The 18132-nt window shown below is 49.2% G+C and overlaps 8 protein-coding genes across 8 annotated transcripts; 5 read left to right on the forward strand and 3 right to left on the reverse strand.

The window, feature by feature from the left end:
* The first annotated feature begins 369 nt into the window (after nucleotides 1-369).
* Nucleotides 370-2975, forward strand: F5891DRAFT_173090 (uncharacterized protein). Its single transcript, XM_041370779.1, has 10 exons — nucleotides 370-405; nucleotides 547-635; nucleotides 698-1013; nucleotides 1068-1141; nucleotides 1200-1226; nucleotides 1279-1363; nucleotides 1416-1564; nucleotides 1628-1789; nucleotides 1842-2009; nucleotides 2498-2975. Exons 2-10 carry the CDS (start codon nucleotides 612-614, stop codon nucleotides 2651-2653), a joined length of 1161 nt encoding a protein of 386 aa, XP_041227671.1. The 5' UTR covers nucleotides 370-405; nucleotides 547-611; the 3' UTR covers nucleotides 2654-2975.
* F5891DRAFT_949531 (glutathione S-transferase) lies at nucleotides 2896-4266 on the reverse strand (the record flags this gene model as incomplete). Its single annotated transcript, XM_041374882.1, has 9 exons — nucleotides 2896-2952; nucleotides 3002-3095; nucleotides 3147-3226; nucleotides 3276-3439; nucleotides 3492-3685; nucleotides 3735-3888; nucleotides 3942-3998; nucleotides 4047-4079; nucleotides 4131-4266. The coding sequence occupies 9 exons, from the start codon at nucleotides 4264-4266 to the stop codon at nucleotides 2896-2898; spliced, it is 969 nt and encodes a 322-aa protein (XP_041227672.1).
* Nucleotides 4267-4838: 572 nt separating this feature from the next.
* On the reverse strand, nucleotides 4839-6066 carry F5891DRAFT_1024636 (ubiquitin family-domain-containing protein). The gene is made up of 4 exons (XM_041361336.1): nucleotides 5879-6066; nucleotides 5767-5818; nucleotides 5161-5713; nucleotides 4839-5108 (listed from the first exon to the last, which is right to left on the reverse strand). The coding sequence occupies exons 1-4, from the start codon at nucleotides 6005-6007 to the stop codon at nucleotides 4973-4975; spliced, it is 870 nt and encodes a 289-aa protein (XP_041227673.1). The 5' UTR covers nucleotides 6008-6066; the 3' UTR covers nucleotides 4839-4972.
* Nucleotides 6067-6120: 54 nt separating this feature from the next.
* Nucleotides 6121-6897, forward strand: F5891DRAFT_1024641 (uncharacterized protein). The gene is made up of 5 exons (XM_041361337.1): nucleotides 6121-6178; nucleotides 6235-6256; nucleotides 6309-6349; nucleotides 6406-6486; nucleotides 6538-6897. Exons 1-5 carry the CDS (start codon nucleotides 6173-6175, stop codon nucleotides 6691-6693), a joined length of 306 nt encoding a protein of 101 aa, XP_041227674.1. The 5' UTR covers nucleotides 6121-6172; the 3' UTR covers nucleotides 6694-6897.
* A 2948-nt stretch (nucleotides 6898-9845) lies between these two features.
* F5891DRAFT_173371 (uncharacterized protein) lies at nucleotides 9846-10644 on the forward strand. The gene is made up of 3 exons (XM_041370781.1): nucleotides 9846-9991; nucleotides 10053-10280; nucleotides 10332-10644. Exons 1-3 carry the CDS (start codon nucleotides 9906-9908, stop codon nucleotides 10450-10452), a joined length of 435 nt encoding a protein of 144 aa, XP_041227675.1. The 5' UTR covers nucleotides 9846-9905; the 3' UTR covers nucleotides 10453-10644.
* Nucleotides 10645-11009: 365 nt separating this feature from the next.
* On the forward strand, nucleotides 11010-12290 carry F5891DRAFT_1024646 (ubiquitin-conjugating enzyme/RWD-like protein). Its single transcript, XM_041361338.1, has 6 exons — nucleotides 11010-11105; nucleotides 11288-11340; nucleotides 11407-11502; nucleotides 11567-11750; nucleotides 11805-11931; nucleotides 11982-12290. Exons 2-6 carry the CDS (start codon nucleotides 11317-11319, stop codon nucleotides 11992-11994), a joined length of 444 nt encoding a protein of 147 aa, XP_041227676.1. The 5' UTR covers nucleotides 11010-11105; nucleotides 11288-11316; the 3' UTR covers nucleotides 11995-12290.
* Nucleotides 12291-12607: 317 nt separating this feature from the next.
* Nucleotides 12608-13981, forward strand: F5891DRAFT_1024656 (uncharacterized protein). The gene is made up of 4 exons (XM_041361339.1): nucleotides 12608-12709; nucleotides 12799-13532; nucleotides 13591-13654; nucleotides 13717-13981. The coding sequence occupies exons 2-4, from the start codon at nucleotides 13039-13041 to the stop codon at nucleotides 13870-13872; spliced, it is 714 nt and encodes a 237-aa protein (XP_041227677.1). The 5' UTR covers nucleotides 12608-12709; nucleotides 12799-13038; the 3' UTR covers nucleotides 13873-13981.
* Nucleotides 13982-15060: 1079 nt separating this feature from the next.
* On the reverse strand, nucleotides 15061-18094 carry F5891DRAFT_1127753 (nuclear protein 96-domain-containing protein; the record flags this gene model as incomplete). The annotated part of the gene is made up of 9 exons (XM_041364212.1): nucleotides 15061-15147; nucleotides 15227-15472; nucleotides 15538-15612; nucleotides 15647-15739; nucleotides 15789-15906; nucleotides 15958-17193; nucleotides 17256-17464; nucleotides 17521-17795; nucleotides 17842-18094. 9 exons carry the CDS (start codon nucleotides 18092-18094, stop codon nucleotides 15061-15063), a joined length of 2592 nt encoding a protein of 863 aa, XP_041227678.1.
* Nucleotides 18095-18132: the final 38 nt, after the last annotated feature.

The raw sequence follows: 18132 nt of genomic DNA on the forward strand, positions 1-18132 counted from the left end.
GAGTGAATCTGTACAACGGATGCTGCCGACTCACTGTCAGTACAACTAGTCAATACTATCGGCGTGACCGCATTTGAAAATGGGTTACGCTCAGGCTACTTCTACTTCTCATGCGAACATCAACGCCAACGGAAGAAGATAGATCTACTGCAGGAGCGCTTGCACGCCGTTCCAGTCATAAACTTCAAGTTGGTGCCGAGAATCCAATTTCTAACAACTCTTCTTGGTTTCCTGCCAGTGTCACTCGCTACATCACCTCCAACCTAGTTGTACTCCTCAAGCTCGCCTCAAGGATATTCCCGAGTAAAAACTCAAGCCATGGGTACGATGCTACTAGCCTAAAGTGGTATACAGAAGAACGTTTACAGCCTGGGCCCTGCACAACGTTAGGCCAAGAAAATATATGTAAGTGCAAGAAGTCGAACGTACAACCATTTGTGTTCCTGCCCATCGACGTCGACTGAGTCGATCCGGGTCCTTTCTTTGACGGTTGAGCGCCTTCAATGATAGTCAGATCTACTGCTCAACAGCCATCTTTTTATCCAGCTCGCTGCGCGCCAGATAATGACTAATTCAAGGTTGAACTTGATTGGGCAACGTCAAAGTTCACAATGTTCATGATGTCACTCGGTCATGTACGTGCTTCGCCTGTCTCACGTCATGTAAAGAACACGCCTAAACGTGGCGTACTTCAAAGATGCCCCTGCGCAGTTACGGTATAGGTGAAATGCAGGCATCTTATGACCGTGCCTGCAGGACAACACTCCCAAAATTTCTCCCTTTCCCTTCTCTTCCGCATATCAACGTCTGTTCGCCAAGAATGTCGCCCCCCATACTTCATTCTGCCTCATTCGTGGCACTGTCTTTGGTCCTGTCAGGCTATGCTCAAAGTCCTACTTATTCGGCAACTTATTTGCCTTCAAACGCACCCTATCAAAGCGAGCAGGGGCAGGCAGGTTACAACAACTGCACCTCTGGCTACAGTCAGACGTCGGAGTGCCAGAATGCTTATGGTGCGCCACCAATCGCCGATAAGCATCCTTAACCTTGACTTAGCGCATCGCCAGTCAACACTGTTCAGGATTGGTGTATCTGGGGACCTCCTCAGCCAGGCCCTGACTCGGTCATCGGGAACACCGAGGTACATGCCTTCACTTCTTTGTCCAGTGATCGCGAAGAAAGAACCTGTAACTTTACAGCAAATCGAAGTAGCATGGTGCATGCAGGTGATTTGCCACTATGTTTAGCCTCCTAAGTGACGTAGTAATTTTCTCTCAGAGCGGGTACGGAACACGACTGATCCCAGACGGTTCCATCACTGGTGCGCACGTCGTCGTCACTCCAGACTACGTTCAGGTCACAGGTGAGTACCATTTATGGTACAAACTAGATCCACAACTCCAACGTGAACTCAGGCGTCGGCAATCTTACAAACATCAACATTCCTGCCGGCGACAGTGGTGGCGAGCTTGACCCTCACGGCGCAGATGGTAACGGCAATCCTATCGGCGGTCTTGTGTTCTCTAGCGCATTCGGCACGTTGGAGGAAATTCACGAGTGGACGGTAATTTACCGATTGCTCGGAAAGACTGCCAAAGCGTCCTGATCAAGTTCTTTGCGCACCCAGAATTTTGTGGCAGATGATCAATTCTGCTTCCGCGCTTGCAAGCCCGCGGTAGATGCACCGACAATGTGTCAGCATATTTATGATGTTATGGGGTGCGAGTGGAATATGCCTGCGAACTATTCTCCGGGAGTGTTTGAGCAGTGCTTGGGTGACTCAGCTGAGGTTAGTGCCAATCCCATTTCATGCACATTTGTCCAGCTGAGCATTTACGAAGCCTATGGGTGTCTATGGGACGTCCACGTTTTACCAAGGGGAGCCTGTCACACCATCTGCGCATCCCATACCCTCTTCTTCCAGCTGTACTTTCTACAGTACAATCAGTAACGGCCAGGGCGTTTTGACCGGAGGAATTACATCCAAAGCCAGCACAGCAACAGCAACAGCAACTGTGGGTACTCATCACACTTCCGACTTTCATCATCACTCGTGCTTTAGTGATTTTTGTACTTCTTCTGTCATGATGAGCACATATTCAGATGTGCCAGCCTCTCTGACGCTTACTTCAATTTCACCGGACATTTCAAGTTCCACGCTTTTATCGCGCTCTTCGTCGCTTTACTCGTATTCAAGTCCTTCGTTGAGTTCCGCAAGTGCATACTCATACTCTCTTCCGAATTCCTCTTTGTTTCCAACGATTTCTTCGTCTCTTCAAACTCCATCCCTCCAAACTTCGTCTTTTCAAACTTCTTCATCTATAAATTCTCCATTCTCTCCTCCTTCTCCTCCTCTTCCTCTTCCTTCTCCTCTTCCATCTTCTCCTCCACCACTTTTTCCTCTTCCGCGCCTACCCTTACATCTTCCCCTGCATCACAATCATCCTCCGTATTAGGTGGTCAGAATGGCTCACAACAATGTCCTCTTTTTGCACAGGGTGCCTTGAAATCTGGATCGTCCACCGGCGCGCCAAACTCGACGGGTTCTTCAGCTGCTCTACCGACCACGCCCCCTGCAGGCTGTCAACGCTTGGCTATCGTTGTTTCGGCAATTGTGATAGGGTTCTCTATGGGCGTCATTGTGACTTTTTAGAGCATTTGCCCATTGACACTTTACTATAATCATGCTGATTGAAAGCTTGGACTGGCGATGTCAGTTGTGTCTCACATTTCTTATTCGCCTGTCTTCTTTATCGTCTATCATTTCATATTGGCGGACCAAAAGTGTAGAATACATACGGTCGATTTCGGGATACTCTTGGGATACATGAACTTTGTCGTCTGTGTCGTGTGCTAGATGGGCTCTTTCTTTAGAACTACAGTTACAATAGAACTTTACAGAGGTTCGATGTCTGGGACTGGGCCAACGGCAACTACCCTGGAGGGATTGACCTGCTGCGTGTGAGTATGAGTGCGCTTAAGAGCCTACAGCATAACGCACCATTATCTGGGACCAGTAGTAATGCTCTTTGATGTGATCGAACTTGGTGCTCGACTTGAAGGCATCGTTGTTCCAGTACAACTTCCTCATCCAACTGTGGAAAATGAGACTGTCAAACATCCTAAAAAGATGGAAGACACCTCACAGGTTAATGTTAGGGTACCCGTGACGGATGTCGCGCAGGTTGCATTTGAAGTGGCCTACGTACACGGGATCAAAGCGGGTCTGAAACGGAGCAGTAAGTTTCAGAACGGGCGTTTAAGATCGAACGTACGGTGGTAACGAATAACCTGATATCCGCTTCGGTGAGGGTGTTGCCTACGAGGTAATCCTTTCCTTTGAGTATCTCCTCGATTCGGTCGAGGGATTTGAATAGGGCATAAACGGCGTTCTCGTACGCGGATTGGGATTGTGCAAACCCAGATTTGTACACGCCATCTGCAGTGTACGATGTCATCAAGACAAGCTCCACCCACAGACTCAGACGCACTGTTCACGGTGTCATACACCCACTCATTGATACTATCGATCTCCTGGCGGTGTGCTTCAGGATAGATATCAATCGCCGCTTTATCAGCAGGAAGCAAGTGATTAAAGGCGGTATTGAATATACGAATGATTTCAGAGCTTTCGTTGTTGACAACAGTGTTGAGCTTCTTGTCCCACAGCACCGGGACTGTAAATCTGATTACGATGTAACAAGCGTTGGCAAATGGGAGGGGAATAGACATACCTTCCACCATAGTTCGAATCAGCGAGTAAGTAAAGATCTTTGACATGCTGGAAATTCGGATGTTCTGGGTCGTTATCTGCATCCTCCCAACTCGGATCTGCATTCTTGAATGGCCAGCCTTGCGCGCCCATATGAGGGGACACCGCAGAAAAAGCTGCAAAAAGGTGGCATAAACTCGTGAAGTGTACACAACTGGTTGGAACTGACGAATGAAATCTTCGAGTCCTTTCAGTTTCCGAGTGATAAGAGTTCTCGTAGCCCAAGCTGAGGAATGTTCAGTCAAAATGAGACTGCATCAATCCTATCACTGACGGCATGCATAAGATATATAGAGATGGTATCTTCCTGTAAATCAACTGAGCTTGTCGACAAAATAAATATGTTTTCGTGATTTACCTTTCTCCGGCTGGAATTTACCATCGTTACTGATAAAGTTCCTGAAGCTTGATGGAGCTCTTTTGAAGGAGCCGTCTGACTCTGCCCTCAGTTTACCGATGTCACTCTGGCCCGACACGTCTTTTGTAGAGGTCATTGTTCGTATGCGGTGGAGCAATGAATGAGATGATGGCCGTGGGGAAGAAGATGGCGTAGTCAGGGGTTTGGAGTGGCTAGTAAGCATCAAAAGTCTAGAGCCATACATGGAAAGTTGCCTCATGATCATAGACGTCTCGGACTGGTCACGAGTCTACTTCACCAGCCTGGGCGCGCCTGGATTATATAATCACGTCATCATGGATTTGTCATTCAGCGTAATGACATCACCATCATCCCGTAATTACTGACAGGTCGCTATGTAACCGCAGCACGGAAATTGATACACATGAACATATGTATCAAATGAGTATACATCTGTGCACACAGGTTATGCAGGTTGGCGGCTTTAAATCCTCCTCGGCGCGACTCGGACATGAACGCACTTACGCTGAAGCTGCGGGCGGGCAGATTTTTCGGGAGGGAAGTTCACGTTCTAGTCCATGGAACAATTATTCTTGTTGGCCTACAACGGCGAAGCCAGAACAGCACTCCGGAGGAATATTCATAGATATTGTTGAGACAAATTACTAAGTCACGGAAAATTACCTTTTCTGGCAATTTTCTGGCATGTTTCCATCGTTGCAACTTGCGTGAATTCCAGCTAATTCGGTAAAGCATTTATGGTAAGCCGCGACAGACGCGAATTACGAAGACAAGTGTGCAATGTGGAAGCCCAACTAACTTTTCGAGAGATGCTCATTACTCTACGTGCCCGCCATTCCGACAACGCCTACATGATCACGGATTTTCGCGATTTCACTGGCTGTCAGCCCTCCCTTGCTTGCCCGGAGGAAGTCCTCAAAAGCGATGAGTGCATCACTATCGTTACTGAATTCCGTTCTGATCGTATATGTTTAGGTACGAACTGCTCATAACACAATCATTTACTCACCTCAAGTAAGAGTACAGGCGATCCCAAAACGGTGGCTCGGAGATAACAGTCTGATAACTTGACCGCGCTGCGCGCGATATTGAAGCGGTGGGTAACAGAGACGTGTCAAGAGTCAGATCGATGTCGTGAGGTTTGACCTCAGGCTCGAGAGACACGATTGATGGTGATGGCGACAATACGATGGAGGGCGTGCGTGTATGCTTATGACCTGTTGCCAGTTTCGGTTGCGGTGTTTGTATTTCGGGAAGATTGGAATATTTCATCTTTACTGGTGAAGTGCTGGGCGGGGATGAAGATTTAGTAGGATCCCACTCAAACCCGGGTTTAAGCATTAAATTTATAGTGTCTCCTTCTTTCACACTGTATTCCTTAAGGAGTTTTGCGTCAGCAAGTGCCTTTCCTTTGAGTAAAAGCCGCTGTGCTTCTGCGGGCGGTGCGTTCGGTTGAGAAGCAAGCAAGGCTTTAACTTCGGATACAGTATCTGTTGGCTGCACAGCAAGCGTGAACGACTGCGGAGGCTTTGTTGACTTGAACGTAATACTGATTGATGCGGCTAGCGATCTCTGGTGAGGTGACCATCAGTGATAACGTGGAGATAACATCTACCTGGCGGTGTAGAAGGTTCTCCTTTACGTTCTGGAACAGGGGGGAGCTCAACCTGAAACAAATTTCGCGTAAGAACATGCCATGAAACACGATCCTCGAGTCCAACACGCACTGGTAAGATAGGGACTTTCTTTAGTGAATTCTGTGGAGGTTGATTGTAGTCGTCACTGTACACGATGGGCTGGGCTCCAATGACTTTTACAAAGCTCCTGACAAAGACAAGTTCTGCTTGATCAGCCATTGCTCTTGGCGTTGTTGTATGGATTGAGACAAAGAGGGTGTTTCAGTACGGAGTGTGGCGGTGCACTAATGAAGGTTTGTGACTTCTGTCACGTCTTCATATTAGTGCTTGTGACCGTGACCCGGGATCCATTCGCGTCACGCTCGTTTCTCCTCCCCAAGTTCGATGGCGGTATGTGTCTGTCTGGTAATGACAAGCTTTTTCACTAATGTTTCATTTGCACACAGTCAGGTTTCAGTTACACTGGAGGTGCGACTATTTACTGCTGGTCATGTTCAATGCTGAACAATGTCGTGTCTAGGCCGCTCGCGGTGTTTTGCCTACTGGCAAGAATTCTCGAAAGTAATAGCCGAGAATACCCGTTCGAGAAATTGACTTCTTACAGTTAATGTTCACAGTGCTATGCTGAAGCTGACGTGCCTAGTCAATGCCGTCTGCAGGCGGATGATTACCTAGAGTGCCTTCACCACACGAAAGAGGTGAGTATTCCTGCTATCTGCCGTATTTAAATTCATGTCCTATTTGTGCAGATTGCGCACGCTAAGGCTGTGAAGGCCGAATTTATTAAACAAGCAGAGCACCATGCCAAAGAAGGCCGTAAAGTGGCTGATGTTCTCGCAGACGGCGTGATTGTAGGAGTGGGGCTGATACAAAGAGACCAAGGTGGGGAAGGCAAGCACAAGTAGTGTATTGAAATACCCTTGGTCGCTGGTTCGACTTGCACAGCACTGTTGCATCCTTGCGCATTTTTAGCTGCCTTGCGGCTGTCTGACGGGGCCTTAAGCCGATCAGTTACTGTAATCCGAATGGAAATCACGTTTTCGGAGGTCCTTCTTGCGGCTGACTGTAGTAATTGTAAAATTCCAAACAACGTGTTTCTTGCATGTTATCTGCGTTTTGTGAGCTCGCCATCGAGCTTGTGCATCCTTCACTGTAGCGGACTTTAAACGAACCCATGAGATCGACTCTCAGAACGTTTCTTAGTTCGATACATCTTGGTTTCCGACCACCAGACAATTCATCTACCCCTCAGGCCACCGACCATACCATGGTCGCTCAAGGTGTTGGTTCTATCAGTTCTCCCATCGTCATCTCAGACGATGAGGACGAAGCTATGATAGACCTCCAGCTGCGAGTTGATTCGGATTCTGTTGACAGTGAACAGAATGATCAGCTGCGCACTCCACCAGATGGTAATTCAGAGGAGTTTTCCACGGCGAGCAAGGGCTACGCTATGGCCCTGCACATGGGCTATTGCCCAGGCCGCGGTCTAGGACGCGGCCTCGACGGTAAGTGCCGCTGTAGCGCGTGGCCTCCACTCACCCAGATGGTCTTCGCTCTAGGTCGAGTGGAGCCTGTGTGCCTTGAGGTTGCTCAGAAACGCAAACGGGTGGACAGCGGTATTGGGTTTCAGCGATCCCAGCTTTACGCAACTGGCTGGTCACCGAGGAAAGGTGATGGTAAGCTAAACAAGAAACGGAGAAAGGAACAGCATACGTTTGGAGCTCCTCAGCGAGGTTTTAGGTCCCAGCAGAATTGCCCATTGCAACCCAAATTGCTCGCTGCCCCGACTGGCCCCGCGAATATTAGCCAAGGGCCTTGGGCAGCGCTCGCCTCAAGTAGGAAAGGCAAAGAACGAGAACGCCTTACCGCCCCGTCGCCTCCGAAGCCATCACCAAGCCCGGTGCGGGTGCCTTCACTTCCTCAAGGTCCTAGGTCAAATATTCCATATAGTCCTCCATTGCCTGCTGCGCCTCCCCCTAAAGGACCTCGTAGCTGGCTCGCGTCTCAAGCTCAAGTTCGGTCCCCGACACTGGCTCCTAAAACTCCACCCATTGCACCACGGTCTCCGCCGACTGCACCACGTGCCATGCAGCAGCAGCAACTTACAAGCAATGGATATGCTGGGCCTTCCGCTATTGCATCTCCTATACCGCAGCCTGGGTATCCTCAGATACAAACACAGCCAGTTAACAGTTACCCTGACGGGCAGGCCACAGCCATCCTGCCTGCCCCACAATCTGCGTTTCCGCAAATGCAGCAACAACAACCGCAAAGCGCCATATACAACCCTGCATTCCCAAGCGCGCCGGTTCCATATTATACTGGGGCAGAACCATCTGAGCCGTGGCACACGCAGTATGGGATGGTGACTGTTGCACCACCTCCACCTCCACCCACCTATTTCATAGCATATCCTGACTATTCGAACCCGGGAACATATACATACGTACCGGTCCCGACTCCTCCTGCTGGATATCCACCAGCATCAGTACCTGCTTCTGCCGACCCATACGTTGCGGCAGCTGGAGGTGCTACAGGTCTGACATCGTTCAGTGGGCTTACTCCTGTGGTTACTGATGCATCCACGACTGCTGCTGGTAGCAGCCAGTCCAACGGATATCAAGCTATATTGGCCACCGATCCTGACCACGACCACGATCGCTCGGACACTTCAACGCCTGAACTGCCTTCCTCCAAGAAGTTGCTCGCAGAGCGGATGCGGAAGCCCAAGCTCCTCCATATCGGACATGCACCGGAGGCAGACCCAAACAGTAAGACAGGGACGTATGCGAAGCACCTCGCTTCGCAGCCGAACCCTTCATGTACACTCGTGCTAGACAGCATCCCAACGCGCTTCCGTAACCCGTCGTGGGTGCACAAGTGGGCGGTGAATGCAGGGGAAGCAGAGCCCGTGTGCGTCGATGTGGATACGAAGAACGGGAAGTCACTGGTGGAATTTGTGGATTCTGCGTCTGCGCGGAAGGCATTTCAGAGTAAGCAACTGAAGGGGAAGGGGAAACATGCGATTCGGGCATGGTGGTATAGGGTTACGGGGGTGGGTTCTAACGCTGGCGTTGGCGAGATCGAGGAGGGCGAAGTGGAGGATGGAAGCAGAAAGATAAACGAGCCGATTGTTCAGTCGAGCAAGAAGCAAAAGAAAAAGCTGCAGCGGAAGCAGCTGGTTGAGCCGAATCCTCAGGCAGGTTCGAGTGGCGTACAAGTTGCGGCGAGTGAAGATACCATTGTCGACGAACAAGGGCGCGTACCATCTACTGAGCGGGAAGAGGCATCCATCGATGTACCAGCCCCTCGTGGACGTCGGTTCTCGCTCGATGATTCTTCCGTGTGTTTTGAGGTGTCTAGTGGCTCGCAGGATGGTGTTGGGGTTGGTCATTTTTTTCAAGGGGGCGATGACGAGGATCATTTGTCCATTGCATCTTCACGGCCACACTCCACTCAGCTCGTCATATCTCACGACGACCGAGGGGAGGATGTGGAAATGTCCTCGCCAATAGTGACGAGCGGCATGCCCGGCGATTTGCTATCGGCAAGTGAAATCTGTGGAGAAAAAAGTGCAAAGGTGGACCCTCCTAGGTCTACGGATGTGGACTTAGGTTGTGCTGTGGCTCTTATTTCAGCGGACAATGGTCCACTTCCTGCGTTGAATTCGGAGGCCGCACAACACGACGGAAAATTTGCAGAAGTTTCAACGATCTCCTCGTCAATATCTTTCGACCAGCAACCCATCTGTTCTAATTCCACTTCACATTCTAACCTATCATCGTCTCTCTTGTCTACAGAAACACCTGCCGACGAATCAGCAGAACATTCGCACTCAGCCAAGGTCATTTCACTCGCACCCCAAAAGGAATCCGAAGAAAATATTGAATCTAGTGCATTCACACAAAATATAGAAAATTTCAACATGGTCAATTCTCTCACATGTCCTTCCACCGACTCCTGTTTCCCCTCACGACTACCAGTACCCTTGCCAAACGAACCGTCGGTACACGAACCATCGGTGGACAAGATCGCACATGAAATGAACTTGCGAAGGCTCGTTCATGAAAGTAAGCAGAACAAGGCGAATGCTCGTGGCGCAACTACCTCTCCCATGTCCACTGGCCCTGCAACACTCCCCCCTGCGCCATCTGCTGTCAACGGTGAAGTTGCCATTGCGCAACCCAGTCCCACCGTCTCGTCAGCAACGTTTGTTCTGCCTTTTTTTTTTAGAATTTTATCGACACTGATTTTTGAGTAGGAGCTTGGAAGAACTTGCTGTCACGTTTATTTCCGAGACAATAGAAAGCATCAAACCGACGCCGCTCAAACCCGCGGTGCCCTTGAATACACGACAGGAGATGTTTCAGAAGCAGCAGAAGCTTGAACAGTACATTACACGAAGCAAGGAGCTTATTGCGGAGCTCAGCCAGGCGCAGAGCAAAGAAGAGAAAGAAAACATCATGTGCGCTGTTCGTGAGTGGAGCAGGTATGTGAACTTTGAACATTAGGGACAATGTGGGGCTGAGCTGCGATGCAGATTGATGGAGATGGATTCGGTGGGTGTGCCGAGTAAGACACCGGCTGTGACGACTAGATTTTCTTGGCCTTCGTGCGAGGAAACGGTGCTAGTCATCAGTGATGATGAGGACGAGGAGTGAGGAGATTGTGCGGGATTGGTAAGTATGTTAGTTTTTTCATTTGTTCAGGCGTTATCACAGGGGACTTGGATACATTGTATATTTAATAACATCAAGCGATCTTGAAATTGTATTTAAAATATCAAATTGAGGCAAGCTGGGTGTTATCTGGTCGAGTACCTGGTCTCGAACGAGCTGTGAATCAGGGTTGAGGGTAGTGAGCGCCCATGTCAAATGTACTCGACCGCTGACCTTTACTAGTGCTGTCGAGGCGTTCTTTGGTTTTCTAGCATAGAACGTTGCCCAAGGTCTGAAAGCACTGGCAGCCGGGCTGGAGTAGCCGACTGTAGTATACACAGCAACTACCTATGACTCTATTAATAATCACATGCTCACTTTGTAGGTCTTTTCGCGCTCCAGATCAACTGTGTCTGGTGTACTCGTTGGATTAACACGACAATAACGGAACTTGGGGCCCGTCCGGGGGTTTAATCCGTTAAACGGTTATCATAGAATTGTGCCAAAGAGATTCCAGGTCTCGAAAGATACGCGCTGTTTTTGTCAGCGACCGGACCAAACAGGATACAAACATCATAAATAGCCACAATCTCTTGGTCTTGTTACTTGCCCTTTACCACCACCGCATTCCCGCTCATCGTCATACAAACTCATCTGTAAGTCCTCTCCTAGTTTTCACGGGCAATTCATATTTCTCACTATTCATGCCTTATTCATACTCATTGTCTTGATATCGTTGCCAATCATCCCGCGTCTATACCCATGCTCTAATCATATCCTCTGATCGTGTGCGATTCTGGTCGATCTCTCGGCGATTCGTTCTGGCTTGTTGCTGCAGTTTCGAATCTTGTATAACAACTCGCTGCCATGGCCTTGAAGCGCATCAACAAGGTCCGTGTGTTACTACTTGTGCTCCTGTGGCGATGCCCGCGCTCAATTCTGACATGTGGCGCACAGGAATTGATTGACCTCGGACGTGACCCACCCTCATCCTGCAGCGCAGGTCCTGTAGGCGACAACATGTTCTCATGGCAAGCAACAATCATGGGCCCTGTACGACATCTTACTCTTAATCTCGGTTCTATTACTGATCTAGCGCTCGTGGCATTTGTGATAGACCGACTCACCGTACTCGGGCGGGGTCTTCTTCCTAACAATTACGTTCCCAACCGATTACCCCTTCAAGCCACCCAAAGTCAGCTTTAGGACGAAGATCTATCACCCTAACATCAATGCCAATGGATCCATTTGTCTGGATATTTTGAGGGATCAGTGGTCGCCAGCGTTGACTATATCAAAAGGTATGCAAGTATGCTATATTCTCATTATTGTGGCCTATATCGTGCTTCATGCAGTGTTACTTTCGATTTGTTCGATGTTGACGGATCCCAATCCCGATGATCCTCTGGTGCACGATATCGCCCATCTGTATAAGACTGATCGTACCCGCTACGAAGCAACGGCTCGGGAGTGGACAAGGAAGTATGTATCAACAATATTCAGTATGATCTCATCTCATCTATTTATTGCAGGTATGCCACGTAGTACGGTGTCCATTTACTTCTCTAAGCGGTACACATGTTGTATTGGTCGGCTGTATGAAAGTGCATCAACATCCGTTGTACATCATTGCATGTCTATGTTTTTAGTATCCCCCCTTTCGCTTGTTTGTATCAAATGAACGACGAATCGTCCAGGAATCCGTGTCAGTCTAATACTGCTCTGCATGTTCATGCCAAGTCGTTCTTCCGCCCTCGAGTTTACTGCGGTTTACTGCATGCAAGTTATTTTCACCAGTTATCATAAGTGCCGTCATTGTCGTGAGACTCGTGGCGTGGTGCTCAGCTTGGCAATTTGTTGAGCTGCACTGGCCATTAATAAGTCCAACTATAAAATTAAATTGTTGTCTTGCAACGGCTTGGTACCAACAGTGGTCAGTGAGGAATGTCATTATTAACGACCTCCTTCAAACTCTGATTGCGAATGCTTAGTAGGACATCGTCACTATGGACCGGAGTAGCGCTGAACGTTCCGAGTCAACGTTCAACGTTCAACTACCAACTTGAAACGTTTCTGGATGAGACGTGTTTGGGAATGTTGTGGTCTTAATATTGATAATGTTTTGATGCCTTCCCGACGAGGTACGGATGCTGTTTCTCAAACTTCCAACTACACGCGGGTATTTAAAACACTTGCTACAGGGCAGCCGACTCTAAGTCGCAAAAATCTATTGTCCGTTAACTACGGTGTGCGCGCCTAGGTGAGTCGGCGTGCCTTGACCTTACTACGTCCAGCACTGCATATCACATGCAACTCCCGACCAATGATGACAGTATGTACTGCATATAGCGCCTCAATGCTCGGCACCTCTGCACAAGCACATCCTTCGTAGCCATGTCAGATGTCACCGCGGTGTACCATAACTGACTTGTGGTCACGCCAGGCAGGCCGCGGAATTTCTCTCCCAGATTTGCATAGTATGCTGACACACTTCTACCTTGGCATTATTTTCCATGTGACAACCTTTCTGTTGCTGGTCCACCAGTGCGTTCAGTTGTGTAATGCGAATTACATTGCAGTGAGCGAGTCATGCCCCTCTCATGCATCGCATTTATGCGTTGGATCGTATATCAAGAATGGAGCTGCTCCAAGCTGTCAACACACAAGTTCTTCATTCACTCAACCGTTTCCCTGTTCACGTCCGCAGTCATGTACGGAAGCAACCCATTCACAGCGCAAGATGCATGGAACGCAGGAAACGGTCAGTCGACCTGGGATTCCAGCGTCCCCCCGCCGTCCATCTTCGGCGCCCTCCCCTACCCCTCTGCACCCTCAACACTTCCGGGCGCGATCACACTCAAGTTCACGTCGCTGAGCCCTACGATCTTGAACTGCATGGTGGTCGGACCGCGCAACGAGACGTATTTCCGTGTCGTGACGAACGGGGGCCACACCATGCTGAAGGATGCACAAGGCTCGAATATCGCGCTGTTGGAGTGGCGGGACCACCCCACAGTCGAGGTGCGTTCTCTGGTCGCAAAACAGCCCATGGGCCACTGGCTTAGACTCTCGACGGACAGGAGGTGCGTCCAATTTAATTTAATTTTTGAATGCGGGGGTCATTCATGTAAAATCCGGTAGTCACCGATTCATGGTCCACAACGGCGTTGGCTACTCCTGGAGACCACATGACAGATTTCTGCAGGTACGTTGGATATTATCCACCGCGCGAACCATAGCTGATCCGGGTGCTATGCTGCCAACTAGCTATCTATTCCGGGCTCGTATGACGTACTCGCCCGAGTATCGAAGACACACGATGTTGTGACACTTGAATTGACGCCCCATGCGGTACAGCTTGGGCTCTTGGAGCTTGGCGTGCTGGCTACAATTCTGTTGCAGTGCGGGAAGAACATAGACTGAAACGGTGTTTTGGACTGCATGGCACATGGACAAACAGTAGATGTCGTATACTAGATGGCTGGTATTTATTATCTAGAACATCCATAAATTAATGTTTATTCCTATTAAATGGACTTGCACTGGTGACCAGCTCAATGGTCGGAGGACCCGCAATCGATTTAGTACCGAGGTGTGACAGCTCCTATATGAAACAGAATCATACGACTCCTCCCGGTACTCCAGAAGGGGGTTCAGCGCAGTAATCATTCCGCGCAGCTCCTTCCGGTGCGCGGCGAACCTCTCCGTCATTGACCCACCAATAGCGTAGATGGCCAAATTAAAATTTAAAATTCAGTAAGCTGCCCAATTTTGTCTGATAAGTAGCATCACCACAAACAAACAGTTGGAGCAAGCAATTGTGGTATTTAGCACTGGTTAATACTTGTTTCAAGATCCGAGTAAGTGCCTTGTGGTCACTCAAATTGACCGTGACGCACGGAGCCCTACTACTATGAGACTCGGAGGCACTACTAGTACACCCCTTGAGAGGCTCGTGCATGTCAAGTGGAGGCCGCGAGGCTACCGACACTGCTTTGTATGATTGCAAAGGCAAAGGGACTGAATTACCAAGCCCGCATTTGAAAGCTCTGTGAAGTTTCGGAACTATGAGCCAATTAGACTTGTATGAACAAGATTAAATTTGACACGTCATGCGTACTGCGGCGATCCGGCTGGTGCCATTCATAGGCGTGTAACGGCACAAACTAGGCTGGTAGAAGGTTAGCCAGAGCAGAGTGGCCACTGGTACGCGCAAGTCGTGACTCCGAAGCTTTTGGAAGTTGTTCCCGGCTCAGTTCGCATATGATCGGATAGAGATTGAGTTTATGGCGATACTATTTTTCAGGGACATTAAATATTTGATTCACCTGATACGTAAGTCCGTATCATGGTGCGCATCAGCAGTCTCTATGGCTAGGGACAGCATTATTGACGGAAGAGACGAACTCCGAAGTCAACCCAAAACAGGTCTTTAAGCGCTCTTTCAGTGAACGAAATTCAAACAGAGCTGAACCAGAATCACACGAATATTATGAACGAGCAGGTCCCCACTTCAATCAATGCATAGATACAATACGGGAAGGAAAGGTATTCACAACAGTTAAATACAACGATAAACTGCGAAGAAGCAGTCTTTCGGCAAAACAGGAATCACGAGGCCTGAATTGACCTCATATATTTTTCGAAGAATGTTGTTTGTATGTGGCGTAACTTGGTTGCCTCGTCGATTGCGGTCAACTTTATTTGTGACTGCGACTGCGACAAGGATCAACGTTCAGCTTCCTAGTCAGCAGAACAAAAAAAAGAAGAGACGCACCAGTGCCAAGGGCCTCACTATATCAAGCACAGCTGTTAGGCCAGAAATCATCTCGGCTAGTGCGACTTTGTGTCGTGGGTCGGATGGATTGGACAACACATCGGGCAAAACGTTGATAAGACGGGGCACAGTACGGGTGAAATTATCCAACTCCTGCTCCTCAACTGTGTCTGGCACTGCTGACTCTGTCAGCGAAGCATGCAGCTCGGGAATGCGTGCCATGGCATGAGCATAGTCCATGTAGACCTAGTCAGGCCACAAGTTTCCAAGTTTCAGATAGATGGGTCGAGCGGAAGAAGAAATGACGTTACCTTGCCCCGAGTATGCCATCCATCAACAGTCTGATTGGCAATTCTTTCAAATAATGATACAAGTAGGATCAAGATCTTGCCGGATGACTGCCTCAGGTGCAAGCTCAACAACAGCAAGGTCGTGAGCCTGCTGATACAATCCTGCATTCAAGTATAATTGGTAGGCTTCGAAAACTTTGCCTTCATAAATAGCATACACAGCCTACGCGAAAGGGTGAGTGCTTCAGTAAGGAGAAGAATAAAATGCTGACCCTTGCTTCATTCACCCAAGCCACAGGGATCTTGAGGCTTCCAAGAATGCCGCTACACATCCACTCGTCCAGTTTGTCAGCAGAGCGGTGAAGAAGGTCTTTTATCGCCTTTTCACGACTGCCATCACCGTGAGTAGCCAAGACATACAGATTGACAACGTGTTCTCACCCTGCAGAGCCTTCAATGTGTAAAAGTACAAAAACAGCCTCCTGGAGCATGCCAAGCTGCTCCAGTTGATGTGCATAGCTGCTCGCAAGCAGGTCAGCACTTGGACTATGGCCTTCATGTTGATCTTGTTCATTATCATCATCCATGGCGTCCCTGCGATTTCCCGGATCGGCACGATCGGCGAAGTCACGGATACGCATACACCGTGATAAGATGATATACAAATGCCACGAGAGTGAGTAATCGCCTGGTGAAGGCCCGAATGAGAGTGGGGAGAGGGCCTGTGATAATGAGCATGCAGGGTCTGCATGTAGGCGAATTAAAGAAAAGAGAGCGTCGGAAGGCGATGGGGTAGGAACATTGAATGGCAACGGTTCTGATGAGTGCTCGAGGTATGATGGAAGTGGAGGGGCGACACGAAAAGGCGATTCTTGTCGTGATCGGTTGTAGGACTCGAAGACCTGTGATATTGGTGCGTCCATCGGCTCAGAGAACCACAGATGTAAACCGAATGTGCGCTTCCAGTCTAGACCCTTGATAGGGTCAACGTCCGGACAATGCTCTAGACTACTGGCTTTTGAACCTTCCACAACATCTAGTATTCCAGCGAGTAAGGCGTAAATTTTGCGCGTGCTCTCCCCGATGTGCACGTCTATCCGCTGTTCCCGCCAAAGCTGAATTTGTTCCATCAAGTCCTCCCTGAACTCGAAGTCGCCCGAAGCCTGTGATATCAGAGTTGCAAGTTTGATGTAGCCGTTGTCCATGGCTGCTTCGCAAGCCTTTTCTATTTGGTTACCTGTAAGGAGAGTGTAAATGCACGCAGCAGAGTCGCCAGAGGAAAATTTCTTGAGATCAGCATCTACGAGATAGCCGACAGCTTCCTCAAGCCAATCTGACAGTGCAGCCTTTCGGCGCACTGCAGATATCCGATTGCGCACGTCAACAGTTATTTCCGGTGCGAGGTGTAAGTCGATGCTGTCAAATAACGCGCGACCAAGTCGGAAAAGAGACTGTTCATCGGAGTGGTCGGAGGAAGGATACAGGGACACAAAAGAAGAAAAATCAAGTTCGGCCGTTGGATCGGCGAATGGGATTCCACTTTCGTCTTTAACAATTGGTGTTTTGCTCAAGTGGTGTTGCAGCAGACGTGAAAGCCGAACGCTGGCCTCTTTATGAGAACGTGCGAAGAGCGGTACGATTGTCTTCGTGATGACTGAAGAATTCGCAGAGGTGTCACTGCTATAATACACCGTCCACAGCTAAACATTATTATTGCAAGAAGATGCACGAAAGCTTACATTTGACTCGACGGAGCAGAGAGTCGCCCAAGGTGGACTAAAGTACCACCTGGTCCCCAGCCTACGCGGAAGGATCGGCCAAACGCCAAACCAGCATCTACCAGACCATCTTCACAGCCTGCTACAGCAGAGGCAGAAATTTCCACTCGAGCATATTTTCTAGACGGTCTGTAAGCTGGTGGTTCTATGTCATGCGCAAATGATGCCCTCTGGAAAATATGAAATTAATTGAAAGACTTGTACTGAGACAATATACACGACAAACCTCCTGTGAGTCCATCCGCAGCCCATCTCCAATGGAGTCGCGACTATGTTTTCGCCTGACTGTAAGCGGCAACTTGAATTGAGGTCGCGTTGCACGGTTCATAGCTTTAATTGCCACGGCCTCCTCCGGGATTCGAAATAGCGAAGTCTGCATGACGTGCATCTTCTGTGCATCCACACCGACTTGTCTAGCCCATGGTATCACCGAAGCATCTTCGCGTTGAGCCGACACGTCCACATCGGATTCACTGGACGAAGCAGAGCGCGAACTTGTACCTCTCCGACCCGTCCTCAGTTTCGTCATCGGAATCCGCTGTCAAACCGTGATTGCGTGTCACTCTTGAGCGAGCGGGAGCTAGATCGTCCTCCTGCATGTCCGACGAGCTATCTTCTTCTGAAGTTTCTTCGTCTGATTCTTGGTCAACTCCTATGTCCTCATCTGAACCAGCTTTGGCATTGTGGTTTTCCAATAGTTTGGGTGGCGACCGCACCGGGGACTTCTTGAAGTCCTGAACCATATGTACATCGTGTTCGTCATCGCTACTGTCGCTGACGGCGGCACTGAAACGTGTCATAGTGCACTCGACTCTGGCGGCCCAGGCGTTTGGCAACT

This window comes from Suillus fuscotomentosus (genome assembly GCF_016647785.1).
Source record: "Suillus fuscotomentosus strain FC203 chromosome Unknown F5891scaffold_18, whole genome shotgun sequence".
Taxonomy (NCBI): Eukaryota; Fungi; Basidiomycota; class Agaricomycetes; order Boletales; family Suillaceae; genus Suillus; species Suillus fuscotomentosus.

Excerpts from the sequence above, each read along its gene's own strand:
- F5891DRAFT_173090 (XM_041370779.1), top strand. The coding sequence starts at position 612 with ATGTTCATGATGTCACTCGGTCAT. Across the intron at positions 1,142-1,199 it reads CGGTCATCGGGAACACCGAG|CAAATCGAAGTAGCATGGTG; the intron begins GTACATGCCTTC and ends GTAACTTTACAG. Across the intron at positions 1,364-1,415 it reads AGACTACGTTCAGGTCACAG|GCGTCGGCAATCTTACAAAC; the intron begins GTGAGTACCATT and ends ACGTGAACTCAG.
- F5891DRAFT_1024636 (XM_041361336.1), bottom strand. The coding sequence starts at position 6,007 with ATGGCTGATCAAGCAGAACTTGTCTTTGTCAGGAGCTTTGTAAAAGTC. Across the intron at positions 5,819-5,878 it reads AGAAAGTCCCTATCTTACCA|GTTGAGCTCCCCCCTGTTCC; the intron begins GTGCGTGTTGGA and ends AATTTGTTTCAG. Across the intron at positions 5,109-5,160 it reads CGCCTGTACTCTTACTTGAG|AACGGAATTCAGTAACGATA; the intron begins GTGAGTAAATGA and ends ATATACGATCAG.
- F5891DRAFT_1024641 (XM_041361337.1), top strand. Across the intron at positions 6,350-6,405 it reads ACTGGCAAGAATTCTCGAAA|TGCTATGCTGAAGCTGACGT; the intron begins GTAATAGCCGAG and ends TAATGTTCACAG. Across the intron at positions 6,487-6,537 it reads GCCTTCACCACACGAAAGAG|ATTGCGCACGCTAAGGCTGT; the intron begins GTGAGTATTCCT and ends CTATTTGTGCAG.
- F5891DRAFT_173371 (XM_041370781.1), top strand. The coding sequence starts at position 9,906 with ATGTCCACTGGCCCTGCAACACTCCCCCCTGCGCCATCTGCTGTCAAC. Across the intron at positions 9,992-10,052 it reads CAACCCAGTCCCACCGTCTC|GAGCTTGGAAGAACTTGCTG; the intron begins GTCAGCAACGTT and ends ATTTTTGAGTAG. Across the intron at positions 10,281-10,331 it reads GCTGTTCGTGAGTGGAGCAG|ATTGATGGAGATGGATTCGG; the intron begins GTATGTGAACTT and ends GCTGCGATGCAG.
- F5891DRAFT_1024646 (XM_041361338.1), top strand. The coding sequence starts at position 11,317 with ATGGCCTTGAAGCGCATCAACAAG. Across the intron at positions 11,503-11,566 it reads AAGCAACAATCATGGGCCCT|ACCGACTCACCGTACTCGGG; the intron begins GTACGACATCTT and ends CATTTGTGATAG. Across the intron at positions 11,751-11,804 it reads AGCGTTGACTATATCAAAAG|TGTTACTTTCGATTTGTTCG; the intron begins GTATGCAAGTAT and ends TGCTTCATGCAG.
- F5891DRAFT_1024656 (XM_041361339.1), top strand. The coding sequence starts at position 13,039 with ATGCCCCTCTCATGCATCGCATTTATGCGTTGGATCGTATATCAAGAA. Across the intron at positions 13,533-13,590 it reads AGACTCTCGACGGACAGGAG|TCACCGATTCATGGTCCACA; the intron begins GTGCGTCCAATT and ends AAAATCCGGTAG. Across the intron at positions 13,655-13,716 it reads CACATGACAGATTTCTGCAG|CTATCTATTCCGGGCTCGTA; the intron begins GTACGTTGGATA and ends GCTGCCAACTAG.